The sequence below is a fragment of the Pseudopipra pipra genome, chromosome 17, assembly GCF_036250125.1.
Source record: "Pseudopipra pipra isolate bDixPip1 chromosome 17, bDixPip1.hap1, whole genome shotgun sequence".
Lineage (NCBI taxonomy): Eukaryota > Metazoa > Chordata > Aves > Passeriformes > Pipridae > Pseudopipra > Pseudopipra pipra.
The window spans coordinates 4861648-4878867 of record NC_087565.1 but is presented as its reverse complement, the minus strand read 5'-3'; the positions used below and the strand labels follow the sequence as shown (position 1 = coordinate 4878867).

At 46.5% G+C, this 17220-nt stretch overlaps 1 protein-coding gene across 4 annotated transcripts in view; it reads right to left on the bottom strand.

The window, feature by feature from the left end:
* The window catches only part of NKAIN4 (sodium/potassium transporting ATPase interacting 4), a 51757-nt gene that overhangs the window by 15154 nt on the left and 19383 nt on the right, over positions 1-17220 (bottom strand). For all 4 annotated transcript variants that reach the window (XR_010434843.1, XM_064674034.1, XM_064674036.1 and 1 more), the window contains exons 2-4: positions 10728-10865; positions 10166-10246; positions 1869-2066 (exon numbers count right to left, since the gene is read on the bottom strand). Coding sequence is in view for 3 of the 4 variants with exons in the window: in XM_064674034.1 (XP_064530104.1) it covers positions 1869-2066; positions 10166-10246; positions 10728-10865 (417 nt within the window). In the remaining variant the exon portion in view is untranslated. The remainder of the gene's footprint in view (positions 1-1868; positions 2067-10165; positions 10247-10727; positions 10866-17220) is intronic.

Genomic DNA, 17220 nt, shown 5'->3' with positions numbered 1-17220 from the left:
TCTGCAGCACTGTACCTGCCAGAGCCCCGGGGACAGCTGCCTGTAATAAAACCTGCCTCAAAGTGAGATAAAGAGAACAGAAAAAGATACTGGCAGGGATCAAAGAGTTTGACCCTCAGAGAGTAAAAAGGGAGAGAACTGGCTGACTGCTTTCAGGCAAGGTCTGAGGGAGAAAGTGAGAAGATTTGCTTTCTGCCTGACCTCAAAGCAGAGGGGAAAAGCTCTATTTCTCCCACTGCATGACAAAATTATATGAGCATTCCAGAGCCAGCAGCAGTTATAGGCCTGGGGCTTCAATACTCTCCTTTTATTTCAGGACAAGTAGAAACTTAGTTCCCTGCATAGCTCAGCCCATATGGGTTTCTTGCCTTCAAGTATTTTAGCCTCATTTCCAGAGTTTAGGATTCAAAAACCCATTTCACCCTAGATCTCAGGGAGAAGGAGAGAGAAAATATTTGCCTAAATCCTATTTTATCTTATATTTCCCTCCTGTCTCCCCATCTGGCCCCTTAGTGGTGTTTTGCAGATGCACAGAGAATATTGTCACGTGCCTTTGGGAAGAAGCAAAGGAAAAACCACTGCCAGAGACAGAGCCCTATATATCAGTGTGATCACTTAGCCCAGGGCCACGTGCCTAAGTCAGTAAGCTGCCAAAAAACAAAGATCTGCTCCAAGCAAACTCAGGACCGTTTGTTGGCTCAACCTCTAGCCCAGGGCACAGGGGCTGTGCCAGCTCAGGAGTTCAGGAAGGATGTGAACAGTAACAAACTTCTGTGCTTTAAAAAGGAATGTTCTGACTTCCAAATCTGTCAATTGTTTCACCAAACTCGGGCTCAGCACCAGCTCAGCACCACCAATCCTGTTCCAGCCAACAGCCCTTTCTAAAAGACAACAGGTTCTATTCTCCTGGATGCACAGGTCTGCCTTTCTCACACACGTGTGTGGAAGCAGCTCAGACAGTTCCATGCAGATCATTTTCCCTGAAGGAGAACTAACGGAATATTAACAGCCAGCACACGCCAGGGAGTCCATCCAACTCAGGAAATAGGAGCTTCTCCATCTGCCTCTTCTCTGTGACATGGCAAGAAAGGGGGCTGAGTCTTCCCCCCTCCCTGCAGTTCACTGGGTCACACAGATCATCCCAGCTAATAGGAAATGCAGGATCAGGACAATGGAAAGTAGGACCAAAAACGTGCAGAGAAGTACTTGGCAATCCAGAAACTTGGAAAATCACTATTTGTTGTCCCTTAATATTTAAACAGGCCAAGATACGTCTCTTTTTTAAGCCAAAACTGGAAGCCAAAATGTGAATGTTTCACCATTCCACATCTGTACTTAGAGCCATTAACCCCTATGTCCTCAGGTGCCATATCCACACATTCTCTGTACACTTCCAGGGATGGTGACTCCACCACTTCCCTGGGCAGTCTGTTCCAGTGCTTTACAACCACTTCTGTGAAGAAATTGTCCCCAAACTCTAAACTAAACCTCCCTGGGTGCGACTTAAGGACATTTCCTCTCATCCTATCAAAACTCTTGTCTCTTTACCCCTCTCCAGAAGGGTCTCTGTCCTTGTCAAAACATGAATTTCCACCCCCCCAACAGGGTACAGAATGATTTGTTATTGTATGGTTGGATGGATGCATTACTTCAGGCATTAGGTTGCTGGTATCCATTTCCAATTCTTTCAAGCAACACTTTTCAAAAGAGAGAACAGGAGAACAATCAGACAAAATGCATTTACAGAGGCCTTTTCAATCAGGTGATACAAAATGTGGTGGAAACTATGGGCCAACCTCTGTGCCTGGGAAAAAACAAAACCAAACAGCATCTCCTCAACAAATCCCACCCCTCAGTGATGTACTCACCGCAATCAGGATCTGGAAGGAGCTGTGCATGACCTCGATGTACCTGTACTCCAGGGCACAGCCTATGACAGAGATGTAGGAATGGTTATCCAGCCCCTTGATGCCAGACATTGAAGCCTCCTTCCTTACACAGCCAGGGCCATTTTCACTCCACCACGACTGGTGCCGGGAGATGTTGAACGTCAGGAGTTCGCTGTCCTGGAGGGAAAAGTTGCAAAGAGATCCCTGTTGACTCTAAGAGTGTCAGACAGGCTGTCAGATGGAGGTCATAGCAAATAAATGGAAAACCTAAAGTTTCTGAGATCCCCACTCTCAGGAAATGCCAGCACAGATCAAAGTACATTGGCTTTATATTCCCTTACAGAATGATTTTGGGTTGGAAGGGACCTTAAAGATCATCTGGTTCCACCCCCTCTGCCATGGAAAGGGACACCATCCATTACCCCAGGTTGCTCCAAGCCCCATCCAACCTGGCCTTGAGCACTTCCAGGGATGGAGCAGCCACAGCTTCCCTGGGCAACCTGTGCCAGGGCCTCATCACTCTGACAGGGAAGAATTTTTTCCTATTATCTAATCTAAACATATTTCACAGGCAGGCTTCTTCTAAACCATTTCTGAGGCAGCCTTACAGCACTCCAACAAACCTATTTGACTATCCCATAGCATAGTTTGGAAGCAGGCATGAGCAGCTTCCAAATCAGAATGACACTTTCTAGACTGCAGACCCAAGAACACTTTGCTAGTGGTTCCTGCACCCAGAAAAAAATCCTCAGCCTTTGGGCTTGGGAGATTAACTTTGAAAATACAGAAGAAAAAGGTAAACAAGGCAGCACAAAGTGTCCTGTCACAGAACCATGTGCTGTGGACATGCTCTCCCCAGCACAGGAGTCACCTCAGGGAACTGAAAAATATGAACTCCATAACCCCAAAGTGAGTTTCAAAACACAACAGACCTTCCTCTGTTCTTAGCTTTTAACACACCTGACAAGCTCCTGTATCATTTCTGACTTCCTTCCACACTCTTCAGATCTGTTTTTTCTGCACTTTCTGTCAGCCCCAGGTCAGACTGCCCAGCCAAGCTGACCTCAGGGTGCTGATTGCAGCTTCTTGTAAACACCTCCCCAGCAATTCCTTATCCTCCCTACCCTGAGAGGCTTTTTGCTTTGCTGTTCTTGTCTTTGCTTGTTAAATACCTTCAACCAGGCCGTTGAGGAGGTTACAGAGTGAAATACCACTCAAGTGGTGCAGGGGTTTGATGTGCAGCCAGATGCTCACTTAAAAATGACCACACTTCCCTCACACTTGAGAAGAGAATACCCAGATTGGAATTTTTGAGCTTACAGGACATGGCAAAGCCCTGTAGGGAGTAAAAGACAAACTCAGGAGTGGCTGAACAGAGCAGCTGCATCCCTTTGCAGATGAGTGACAAGTGCTGGGTGCCCCAGCAGCCCCCTCAGGTCAGTTTGATGCAGAATCAACAACCCCTCTTGACCACAAAACAAGGCAACAGGTTGAAAGTTTTATTCTAAAGGATAGATTTGTCTTCATTACAATTTTTTAATCTGTGTCTCTGCAGAGTAGAGATAGGTACTGGAGTTACATACCCTACCTATCCATTACTAAACGTTTTAGTACCTATTCATAACCTACTTCACACTCCTCGTGCCAGGGTCCTACACAGTCTCTGGAGGGAAGCAGTGGCTCCCAGCAGTCAGAGCTTGGGGTATTCACACTTCCCAGCATGGGAAACCTGTGGCAGCTCCTCTGTGCCAGCTCCCCTCAGAGTCAAGAGGAAAAACAGATTCACAGCAGCTTATCCAAGCTCCTGCTCCAAATGACCCTCCTGAGAGAGGGTTTGTCTCCACATCCAACACAGGAGCCCAGAAGATACAAACATGGACACAGGGAAGCATCTCCAGGGACAAACTCGAGCTGCAAGGGCAGAACTCCAAATTCCAGCCAGATAACCTGTGAACAGAAACCAACTGCCCCGCTCTGCACATGGTGGGGGTTCCCTCCACCCACCACAGAGACTCAAAACCAGCCTGCAGAGCCGTTATTAAAATATGCTGCAGGAAGCACATGTTAAGAAATGTGGACAATTAAGTGAGAAGGCAGCTGCCAAAGCTCCTGACATAATCACCACAGCAGATGGCATGTGCTTTACAGGAGATGGAGGAGGGCACGGAGATGGAGTGTGGCACCAGTGCAAAAGCAGCCTGAGCAGCAAAGACAATGGGGAAAACTCCATTAACAGCTGGGAGTTCAGAGGGAGCTGTCTGCATTTTGAAGGCTATGGGGAATAATTTTGGGATTGCCAGTTACAGGGTAATGCAGTTACAGTGCAAGGTGCTGCGTTAGCTCCACTTCTAGTTTTCTCTTCCAGCTTCTCACAATTTTGGCAGACGCCTTTGGCTTGCTCCCTCTGCTGGGCTTCACTCTTCAGTGGCCCACAGATATCTCATTTCCACCAAATCACATCTTTTCTGCAAAGCTTGTTCTTTTTCTCCCAAGTTTACATGTTCTGAGACACATGGAGCTTTTCCTCCTGGAGACAGCCAGCCCTCCAAGCTGCTGGGCTCTTCTCCCTCTCACAAATCACTCACCACTTTGGTTGGGGGAGGAAAGAGTCACTTTCCTCATACTGAAAAAAAAAAAAAAAAAAAGACTAAATTCCAGTTTCTTTGCCCAGGGCTTCCCCCAGTTAGCACAGAACCAAAGCTGTTCCCTAGGGCACCACAGGATCTACTCTTGACCTCAGTCTCCAGGGCTTCCCTCTCCCAGCTCACAGATGGTGCCTTCCCAAACCTTCTGCCTCGCTGATGCAGACAGACCCCTCAATGCCTTCTCTGCTCCTTACAGAGGCATTGATGTGTGTTTGGCAAAGTAAGAAACAGGCTGTTTTCCTTCTAGAATCTCCCTTTTGTCAGCCAGATTTGGCTCTGGCTTAACTCTGCTGCAGAAGCTGAACTTGCTTGTGAATTAAGCCTGAAAAAGCAGAACAGGTGTGGCTGGAGGTTGGCAGGTGGAGGAACAGGAGGTCCTAACCAGCACTGGTTTCTTTTTGCCTCCAATCACACTCCAGCTCTGTCCAAAAAAAAAAATAAAATTAAAAAATTATACATCAGTGAAGAACAGATTGGAAAAACTGAGCACATTTGGATTCTAAAGGCACCACAATGACTCGCACTCATGAGCCATCCATCTCACAGATGTAAAATGAATACTGATTGCACACTGGGATCATGGATGTCTTTGTTCAGAGACACCTTTCTGAACCAGCATCTGTCTGGAGCACAGCAGGGCAGGAGGGCAGCACGAACAAGAGGGTCTCAACATGCAAAGCAGTGCTGTTCCCTTCCTTGTGTCCCTGGCTGGATGCCCTGGGAAGGTACCTGCGTGATGGGGCACAATAAAAAAGCACTCAGGAAAATCCCTTAATTGACCTCCAGTCGCTCAGTGCTTGCTGGGAGACGAGGAAAACAATCCCAGGATGTCTCCTGTGGTTTGCCAGCTTCATTTGTGAGAAGGTGGCTGGAGAGAAGCGAAACTATGGAATAGAACAGCACACTAAAATCAGGAGAAAAGAACCAGTTGTAAGAAAGTCCAGGGAACAGCTGTTTCCCAAAACCTTTCTGCAATGCACTTGGGATCTAAACACACCGAAATACTCCCAGAAGTGCTTGTGGGTTGGAAGAGGTTAATCAGTCCCAGCAGTGAGCAAGCCCTGCTGCAGAGAGGGATCTGTGTGTGACTGCACTCCCCCTCTCTTCTTTCCAGAGCTATCGCTACCTCTTTAACCTTCAGCCTGGAGAGAAATATGAGCCAAGAGTGACACAAGCTCCTTCTCAGGAGCATGCTGAAGGCCAGCCAAAAAAATCACAGCTCACTCTGAACTGTTGTAGCACCTGGCTGCCATCCGTTTGCCATCAGAGTGAGAAGGAAGATAACAGCACTAAAGCAGCACTAAAACAGCAGTACCTACATTTTACAGAGTCTATTTTCCGCTCCCAGTCTCACCCCACTGTGTCCCACGGGAAACTCACACCTACCTCTAACACCCACAGAGCCAGATGCATTTCTTTTCTAAAATAGCTTTCTGAAAGCTGTTCTGAAATTATTTGCTAAGGGACACTATCAGAGATGGTTTTATTTCTTGTTGTTAGCAGCCTTCTGAACCGCCTCCCCCAAATTTCCTTAATTATCAGGCAAGACAGCACTATAACAGCTCTGGAACAAACTGAACCTCGCATGGGAGCCCCAGAGCTTGACAGCAGAATCATTTTTAAAATCTTTTTTAGATGGAAACATTTCTTATTAGAATAGGAAATATGATGTTCATCTTTCAGTCCTGTGTGCCAAGTAGCTGTATCACCCTGAGACACAGAGAAGCACTTCCAGTGTCTCTCAGGAGGCTTGTTGACAATGTCACAGCATTTAAAGGCCAAATCCCAGGCTTCAAGGTTCTAAATTTAGAGGGAGTTGAGGGACAGTTGTAAGTACACATGCATTTATCCACCCTCCTCACAGTATTTTCCCCAGGTACAAAGTCATCCCAAGATGTTGCCCAGATTCTCTGGAATACAAATAACTCCCATCTGACTAATAAGGGCTGCTTCCACTTCAAGAGGAGATTTAGACCACCATAGCTCTGGATTCAGATCAAAGCCCTGTGTAGACTAGAGAGAATATAAAGGAAGGACAAAAAATAAATTAACAATCACCAGTCGAGATGAGCAATTTCAGAGGGAAAATACAAAGGAATACATTGAAATACACAACACCAATTCCTCAAACCTCTCTGAACATTTCTCAAGTACATGATGAAGAGTCAGTCAGCATGGCAGCTGGACAGACAGATGCTCATATGTCTTAACAGCAGGATTTTAATAATTAACTCAGACTGAGGGGTTGCAGGAGGGATGTGTTTCACGCTCGGGTAGACAGGGAGAAGCTTAAGGTATTATTTCAAGCACAGCCCAGAAACTTCAGAGCTATCTCCCAGCAATTCACCAAATCAAATGGCCAGATGGACAAAGAGAAGAGAGGGAGATGGAACAGGAGCAGACCACAGGAGGAGGAACAGCAATCTGGATATTCAGCTGTTAGCCCCACCACAGAGCAGAGCGACAGCACTTGGAGATGCTGCATTTCCCCCACATGCTGCAAGTGTGCTCAGAGGCAGGGGCAGAGCAAGTCAGCAAGGCAATGCTGCCAAAAGCTGCTCAGAGACACATCACCACCTCACTGCCAGTGCTGAGGAGCATCCCTTCAAATCCAGATTGCTCTATCACTCGCCTGCTCATTGGCAAAGCACTTGCAGGAAAGCTGGCACAGGCTACATGCTTAGGGAGGCCCTTGCAGCACCAAGGAAAGTGCTTCCTTAGACACTTGTGCTGATCCACTTGTGTCTGGCCACCTAATGAAGTTCTGCTGTGCCATATTTCATACTCTTATTTCTGCTAAGAAAAGACTGCAAGAAAAAAAAAAAGACAAGATAGAAAGATAGAAATCAGGCCAGTTTAGCTCTTCCAAGAAGTATGGAATAGATTCACAGAACAGGAAAAAGTACTTTCCTTTTCCATAAAAAACTAAGGATAGTGCAACTAGTGATTTTAATTTGCAATAAGTGCACATAACTATTTCCTCATCTTTTCAGTTCTCTGGGCTTTTTCTGAACTTTTTACATCAGAAGCACTTGTACCCTTTCTCCCCGTTCTCACCCCACCTGAGTTATCACCTGTCTCAGTTGCAGTGGGCTGTCATTACCAGCCACCAAAGTTAACAAACTCCATTCTTCCCGTCTCCCTGCCCTTTCTGCATTCTGTCATTATCAATGAGCTGCTGACAGAGCCCGCCCTGGCAGGCTGCCCTTGTCAGGAGCACAGCGGGGTGAGCACAGGGCTGGCAGGAGCTACTCCCACTCCCCCAGGCTCATCAGTAATCACAGAGGAAACAGCACCCTGAAGATCTTCCTCAGAGCTATCAGTCCCTTAAGGCACTTGTACGGGAGCACAACCCTGTCTGAAACACTCCCCAGTGTATTCATGCTTAGTCTAGTAGTTAATGAGTTAGTGTTTATCAGACCAGCTCCATCAGTCTCACTCCACCAAAGCTCTTTTTCCAATATTTGCAATTTCCCTGCTTACTGCCAGGCTAATGATGAGCTTTGTGCTTGACTTCTTATCAGGGGCAGCTTCCTCCCAAGGGCCCTGAGGGCCCACAGAGGAACCTGCTCCTTGCAACACTGCATCCAAGCCCAGATCTGGGGTCTGATCCCAAGAATGAGATCAATAAGATGCTAGCTGGCTTTGGATTAGGTTTCCAGAGATGCAGCAGCAGAGCAACACCACTCCTGGGCCAGCCTACAAAGCATCACTGTCCTACAGAAACCTCAATTCCTGCTTCAGAAGCATCTTTTGGTCTCTTGTGGAAGTGAGGATTTGTTTTGCCACTACAAAGACCCAAATTACTTCAGTTAAGGGGGAGAAGGAGGACAGAAAGCAGCATCCTGAGTTTTTCTTACAAAACAGCTTTTTTAAGTGAAAGCAACTCATTAAGAACAGAAGCAAGGCTGTCAAGTATTTTACTGCCAAACAAGCACAAATACTCTGTTGGTTTTGCTATTTGCCACTAAATTAACTCATTTCTCAGTGCAGCCCTAGAGGGAAATCCACCGAGTCAGTAACAACTGACACTGCAGCCCAATTCTATAAAAAAAGTCCCCAGTCACAAGTGTCATCCTGTAGGCTAAATAAAGCCTCTCTGTGTGCTGGCTTGGCTAAAATGAGCCCCAGCACAGAGCAAGGTTACCAGGTGAAGCTGCTCTGTAGGGGAGAAAGAGGAGTTTGTGCTGTTTGAATTGCAGAACAGAGCCCGACGTGGTGCAGGGTAGGTTGGGATTAGCAAACATGAGTAACCAGCTGGCTAGAAGCAAACAGTGGCTGTCAGAGAAGCTCCCAGTGCAGTCTACCAAGCCAATATATCCTCCACAGAAGGGAGCATTTCAATAGTTACATAAAATTCTTTTTTTTTAGTTCGTTGCAGTCAACATGGAGATCATCTCAAGCGGAGATTTCAGATCATGAGCAATCAAGAACTCCCTCAAAGTTTCCAGAGATAATTGAGAGGGGAAATAAAGATGAATTGAGAAATTAGGAAGCTACATTTTCTTATCTGCAAAAGATTTGTGCTGTCAGTCCTGACTTGCTGTCGGCCTGATAAAAACCACAGGGCAGTTCCAATTATGATTGCAACTTCAATGTATGACCTGGGAATTTAGGCCAGATGTAGAGTGCTCTGAAATGAACCTGTATCCTACAATGACTCTCAGTCTGCTGTCCTACAGCAACACTTCTTAATTCATTGCTCATAGCCCAGGCTTAATTTAGGACCTGCCTCCCATTTTTATTATTTCTGACTCACCCCTCATCAAGCAGACAGCAATGCTCAGCTAATCTAGTCTTCAAAGAGCTTCACATATTAACTCACAACACCCTGGCCAACAGCCATGAGTAACTACCACTGTATTTAAGAAGGAAAAATTAAGGCAGGGAAGCCACATCCCAAAGAGATGTGCCAGCCTCCCCAGCACCCCTCTGGGGAGGGATTTCTCTGTTCAGCAGAGAGAAGAGCCTCTCTCAAAAGGTACAATAGGAAACATTTTGCCTGGTGTGGCAACAAGCAAGTACTTATCCCTGCAGCTGAAGTGCACTAAGTCTCCAGCAGGACTGAGAGGCACAAAAATATCAAAAGCTGGTCAGGTATGGAGTTCCAGCAAAGTCCTTGGTCCAGCTCAGCCCAGCTCTTCTCTGGGACAGACTGGCAGAGAGAACACACCCAATGCTGCATAAGGGCCTTCCCCTCCATCAGACACCTTCTTGCCAAGCTGGTGTCAGATCACAAAAGGATCAGCTATAACCTAGTTAGCTCATAGCCCTCTTCAGCCACTTCTGCATTATGGCTGGGAATCAGCCCTCAAAGCTGCTCTTCCCTGAGGATGGCTCTTGTTCCCACCTCTGGAAAGCAAATACACTCTACCTGCCATGAGGGGAAGGTTTATTCCAGCCACCATCTGCACTGACCAGCAAAGAACTCCAGAAATCAGCATTGGCTCCTCATTTTTCCATAAAAAAGCAGTACTCCTCCATCCCCTCATAAAGCAACCCCCTCCACAGGCAAGTGGGCAGGGTTAGAACCTGCTCCCAGACAGTCCCTGCCCTTCCCCTCCCCTCTCCACTAAACTCCATCCCCTTCACTGCAAAAGCTGGGAACTCACCCATCCAATTCCCACTCACCTTTGAGAGACCTCCCACTTCTAAGTAAAAGCAGATGATGAAGATGTTCCAGGTGACCCAAATTGCAGTCCAGATGGCATACTGGAAGGGAATGGGGTTGGAGAGAGAGAAGCAATAAACATTAGGAAATCACTGGAATTAGTGTACATATATGAGCTCTAGCTGGGGGCAGTTGAATGCCCTGAGTCAGCACTGCAATAGTTTTTTCTTCCTCTGTTTGTTTTCCATATGCAGATGATCTGTTGCCTGAAAGAGACACAGAGGCAGGAGTTTGGAGGGATGGAAGACCTTCTGACAGGCATTTGTCCAGCACCTCACTCTCCCTCTCTGCTGTGCAGTGTCTGGGTGTTACTTTAGCACCAGCAATAATTATCTAAAATCTTCCCAGTTTGGCATAAGCACAGCACACTGAACGTTGTGTTCCTAAGCACAGCCAGGCACCTTCTGCTAAAATAGTTTGCAGGGCTTGTGCCTGATTTCCCAAGGGCTTTACTCAGTTCCTCATCACGTGCCACGTCCCCCCAGAGCAGAGGCTGTGAAAGGCTCCGAGTGTGTCACTCACCACCACAATGTAGCGAGGTCTGTACTGGATGGTGCCAAACAGGCCCAGGATAACGATGATGATGTGGAGGAAGTTGGCCAGGATAGGGGCCCACTGGTATCCCAGGAAGTCGAACACTTGCCTCTCTAATGCAGCGAGCTGGAAGGGAAAAGGAAAAGGAGAGTTACGGTTTCTGGACCCACAATGATTATTCTCAAGGTTTTAACAAGCTCCCCAAGTGGGATTCCATTCCCAAAGCAATTTGCTGGCTATGAACCAGGTCAGTAGGACACAACACTTGTCTACACATCCCCCTTCCCTTTTGTACTCATCCCACCTCTCCTCTGATGGCCAAACCAATGCAGACCAGAGAGCTCCAGTGGCTGTGTGGGGCATTCCTCTGGTGTGTGCACTTTGGGGAGGTGCCTCTGGCAGAGGACAGAGGAGAGCAGCAGGGTGGTAACATCTCAAACGTGAAATATTCGCATTCACAAAAACACAAAAATAACTTTCAAGAGCTCATTTGTCAGAGCCTTCAGCATCACTCCATCATTCCTGACACCTCTCATGTTTCTGCTTTCCAGCACACATCCATCAAAGAGAGAGGAGGAAACTCTCTCCTCCACTTTCACCACTCAGAAAATGCTGCCACCAGTAAAGGAATTCTGCAAACACATCAGTTTTCCAGGACAGGTTGTGTTCTTCTCCAGCACTAATAACATGGTTCAAGGCCAGTACTATGTCCTAGAAATAAAATTCCATTACTGTTGAAGTGCTGGGGCCGATTTTCAAACCACATTTGCATAAAGATGCACTTTTACCTGTAGCCACCACCTGTGTATGAGGCAACGTCTGGTCCCCAGCTCTGAGCTGCTGTTCTACACTGCAGCTGAAAGAGCACAATGAACATGCAATTGCATGCTGGCCTTTGCATCCCCACAGCCTTTAAACACTGTATCTACAGGAGAATCAGTGAGCGCAGGGGGCAAAGCTGTTCCAGAAGGTTTTTCCCAGTGCCCAGCCTTACACAGAGAGATCTTCTTTTTGCTTGTCTTCACTAATACAGTGTAACCCCCTCCATCGACCTGTCTTTGCAAGTGCCAAGGCACAGCAGGAGATTTCTCTGTCAGGATAAGATTTCAGAGTGTGTTTAATTATCATACTAGCACACTGGGATTGCATTATGACATTTCATATTTATTTTCACCTAAATAAATCATTACAATTTACTATCGATAGTCAATATTAATTTAACTACTAATTAGACATTAACCATGGGGAATCCTAGTCTGCTGTGTAGCACCTTTTCCTGGCTGGGAACTAAGCACCAGGGTGCTTAGTTTGTGTGATGGCTTAAAGCATTTAAGGATGTGAGTGGTTGAAGGTGTCACTCAAGCCACATGATGAGAGAAGCCTCATCTACTAAAGGGCCATTATTCCTCCTTCTTCCTGGATCAGTGGGGAAATCACCTTCACACCTCTCTTGGGCTAGGAGGGTGTAGCAATTCTCAACACTGCCTTGAAAGTTCAATAAAAATCTGTACTTCAAAGAACTCTCTGGCAGGCTGGGTAAGGGTGGTCAGTCAGGGCAGGGGTAAGCAGCTTTCCCTCTCCAACACCTTCACAAGCAAAGAGGGACAGAGAATGGGGAGGGAATGGAGGCAGTCACCAAATCTCTCACTTCTGCCAAGTAGTTTTCCTCTTGAAGCAACACACACTGTCCTGCCCTGATCCATCTGAACCACCTGGAAGATGCTGTGGCCAAGCACGAGGCTGCAGGGCTGGGCTGGGGCAAGTGCTGCTCCCCCCCAGCACAGCAGCTTTGCTGTGTCTCCTCAGAAACACCAGTAATAGGTTAAACACTTAATCCCTCAGGAGGGGATTAAGGCACACACCTTTACAGATATTTGTCAATTTTGCATCCTGACTGGCTGGCAAGGGGCCATTTGACTGTGACCACTTCATCCAATCAGGCATTTAATTGGCTTTGTGCATTACATGGATGTGGGAGGGTGTGCCATGGGAGCTGGTGCTGTGGCTGTCACTCTGCTGAGGGGACACAATGGGGGTGTTCTGCTGAGGTAATACCCTGCTCTGCTTTGCCTGTTGCCCTCAGGCCCTGAAAATCAGTATAAAGACAGACCCCCCCTACCCTCATGGCCTTCTGCCATGAGTTTTCCCACTCCAGAATCAGGGCACCCATGTCTGGAGAAGCGTTTTCTTCTCACAAACGAACACTTGCCATTAGGGCTGTGTAAAAAGGGGAAAAGCTTCTCCTTCCACAGGCTCATGATGCTTCCTGGGTTGTTTGGACCAGGGAAGACACCAGGCTGGGAAGTGAGAGGTATCCAACTGCCCTGGAGATGGACCTGATATTCTACATGGCTTCAGATTGGGGCACAGCTCCTTGAGAGGTCTCCGAGGTCTGGATTTTTCACCATGATCCCAAAAACTATCTTCATACCACACTTCCTTCTCCTTTACTGCAACTGCCTTCGCCTCCAGGTTCTTTCCATCATGGCTTACATTCTTTTGCCATGTTCTCTGCATTTTTAAAATATTTTTGTGTACCTGGGAGCTGCAGGCATGACTCAGCTGGTCCAGAGATGGGCTGTGCCCAGCTGCTGGTTCAGCAAAGGAGAGGGGAGCCTTTGTGGGATGTGTGAGCTCACACAATCTGTTTCCTCATTTATATTAAAAAAAAAAAAAAAAAAGGCAATTTTCTGTAAAATGTGTTGATTACAGGCAAATGCTGCTGCTGAAACTCCAACACTGTATCAGAGTCAGGCAGGCAGAGTCTCTGCTGTAATCCAGCTGTTGGAAATGCAGCCTGAAGTTACCTTGAGTTTGTCCCTGTTCCCTCAGGAACTTAGCGTAATTAAGGAAATATTTTCTAAAAACAAATTGATAAACAACCATTTCACTCATTATTCTACAGGTCTGTGTGCAGAGCTTACCCACTAAATGCTGCTGAGATTTGCAGGTAAACAGGGCTGATGTTTGGGCTAAGTTGGCCTTGATTTGGGGTTGGGATGTGAAGAATGTCAGGGTACCCTTCAGTCCTGGTCCCTCCAGTCCTGCTCAGAGAGGGCAGGGTCAGGGTTTGCCCTGATTTATCTTTCCCCACGTACTGAACCAAGCTGAATCCCTCTTGTTGAGCAAGGAAATGCCATCTTTCTCTGTGCTGCCAAGTTTCTGCAGAGTAATATCCTTGCTGTAGTGTTCCTTACAATGATTCACACTGTTCTATTGAGAAAGCCTATTACTTTCCAGAGGCATTGGAAAGTAATTGTAAAGAGAAATTTCACAGATTGTGACACAGGTTTCAACACATTCAAAGCTGACAGGACCTTTCCATCAGGGAGGACAAATTTTTCTTCTTTATGGCTATTCTTATTAAAACCAGGATTCCCTCTGCTCCTTTTGCTTCTCTAGCCCATAGAACATTTTTACCTTTCATTCTTTAAATTAAATGATTTATTGCGATACTAAAATCAGAAGAGTTGTGGCAGAATTTTCTCTCCCGAAATAAACCACATTTCTGCTGATCTGAGTGAAACTGGAATAGCAAATGACCACATGAAACAGCTGTTAGCCAGGCAAACAACACAAGCCAAAGCTCTCTGATGGGCCATCATTCATTTATACAGCTGGGAAAGATAAGAGAGGCAGAGAGAATGTTCTTCAGCTTACAGAGCCCTGTCACAGCTCACACACAGGGAGCAAAGAGAGGCTGGGACATGCTGAGGAGCATTACAGTATGAAAACTTCACCAGAGAGGGAAGATATACCTGAGCTGCAGTGGAACATTGCCTGATGGACCCCACTGGAGAATAGGAAAATGAGTCTTAGAAAACATCTCAAGATGGGGAAGTTTCTCCCTGGGGGGTTCAAACCATTCCACTTGCATTCCAATGGCTCTGGCAGGACAGTGTCACTGGCAGGAGTTGATGCCAGCAGGACACACTGAGCTGGTGCAGCATGGGCTGGGGGTGCTTGTTTAAATTCTAGTTCCTCAAATCTTTTCTATCCCCTCAACTCTGTCTTCTGTTGCTCCTGTCCTGCTGATAAAGCTGGAGAGTCCAACCTGTTCCCTTGTGCCCCATGCTGCTGAGGAGGAAGGGATGCTGATGAATAGTTAGTTACCTGTAATTCCTTAACTCCCTGCCCTTTATAGCCTACTATCAAAGCCATGTTATCAGCTAGATTTGTTCTTCTTAATTTATTAAGCTTTTAAAGCCTTTAATCTTATTTAGTTTGGATCTGTGTCTTTCACTGCATTTCTGAAATCAATTGGGACACAAAAGAAAAAGTATCACTTTCAAGATATTGACAACTTGTACAGGTGCAGAGAACCCAGTGGCAGGTACAGTCCTGCCTACACACACATCCATAGGTATCTGCTCCTGCAAGCAAACCTGCTTTTAACCTTTCCAAGTTCAGTTTTAATAGGAGATTTATTTTTAAAATTAAACATTAGAAATAAATACACAAGCAAGCAATAAAGGGAACAAATGGGAAAGGCCGATCCCACTGCTGCAGCCAGGACTTAAGGGAGATACTCCTGCAAAAAAAGGAAAACAAAACCAAAATGTTTTACCCAGAAATCCAGGCAATTTTCCACTTGGCCTATAAAAAAACAACCTGAAAACTCTCCTTTTACTCTTTGTCTCTCACCAGTGTAAGGACACAGCCTCACAGACTGTGTGAGCCTCACAGACCCTCTTGTTCAGGGGTGTATGCAGCAGCCTCAGACCCCTGTGTGCTTACATACAGCTTCAACTCGGACAAAATTGGCAACTTAACCCCCTGTATTTCCTTTCTCTCCAGCCTGAAGTGAACGAGAGGCTCAGCTACAGCCCTTGGTCCCCACCACACCGCTGGGATGTTCCGGGCTCCCAGCTGACTTCGATGCCTCGAATCAGCGTTTGATTTCCTGCCAACCAGCTTTGCTTTTTAAGAAGATGCTCTTTCTTTGTCTGCTGTGCAAACACCCCCGGAGCAGCCAAGACTTTCACTGGAAAAGGTCACAGGTCTTTTCTTGAGGCAAAACTTGCACTGATTTCCTGAGGTATTTTGGCCATGTGATGGGATGGCTTGAGTTCAGGACAAAGCCCCAGTGCTGCTATTCCTGTGAGACATCATATAAGGACGAAAGTTTAAGTCCTTCTAGCTGAAACAGCAGGAAGAAATTAAAAAGTCTTCAATTGGATAATTTGAAAAAGATATCTATTTAGGTCTTGAACACAAATATCTGCATTTTTGGTTCTTCCACACGGTTTAAGTTTGGCAATACTAAACACCTGTCTGCTTTTTATTTTTAATGTACTGGTATTATTATGATACATTATATAATTATACATATCTTTCTATACAATTGCTCTGCCTTTGTAAATGGTGGAACAATGCTAGTTCTAAGGAATCCTAAACCCAAGCTGCAGTGTGCTGAAACTATCAGCAGTGAGCAGAGAATTTCCTTCCGTGCCAGTGCTTATTCAAGGTGGAGAAGATTTCGTGGGTAGAAAAATAATTAAACAATAAGTCTGCTTTTACCACGGTGGCTGCATTTCTAAATAAATATGAGTGGTTGTAATAGCTCTTTAATTAAGTTTATCTGAAAAAGGAGGTCACTGAGCCACTACTTCAACACCCCCAAACCGAGGGGCTCGTTCTGCGAGGTGCCATGTCCTTGTCTCTCCCAAAGTCAGCCTCTCACGTGTTAACTCCCGCTGCATTCATGAAATCTCATTTTTCTTCAGTAAGTGTTGTCAAGGAAACATTCCTTGGGGCCTTGTGAGCCACAGCTCCTTTCCCAGCATCCCTTGCCCAGCCACAGAGGTCAAGAGACTAATTGCACAGGAGGTCTCTGTTTGTCACTTTGTCTCTCAGGCCGCTTTGGTCACTCTGGCCACTGGATACAATACACCCCATTCTCTGCTTCTTTGGTCTGTTTTCTCCCCAGAAGCTGCTGAAACCTCTTCTATTCACACAGACATTAGAGAGGCCTCCAACAGCAGGGCTGATACCCTTAAATCATTTATGTTTCTGAAGCAAACTGGTCAGTGTTCTGGCCTGGAGGACTGATCCCTGCCAAAGGGCCCCACGAAGCAGAAGGAAAAGTCCCCGTTGCTGGCATGACTCCACAGCAGGTCACTCCCTGGCTGCTTCTGAGGCATCACACTCCAGGAAACACAGCTTTCAGACTGCCCCGTGCCATAGCTGAGGATCAGGACTTCTCCCAGCCCAGCACCATCCTGTGCAAAACCTGGGTTACTCCTTCCCCTCTGAAGTGGTTGAGCACAACTTCCCTGCTGAAGCCTGGAGCATCCTGCTGTCAAACATCCCAGTGCTGAGCCCTCACCTCCTCATTCCCCCTGGCCTGGCACCTTTGAGCTCTGCATTCTCCCCTCCCAGAATCATTCTGTGTGTTGGCAATGATGCTCTCAGGAGTACCGCTGCTGTGACCTTGATCCCTGAGCTTTCTGCTGCCAAAGCCTTTCAGAAATGTCCTAGC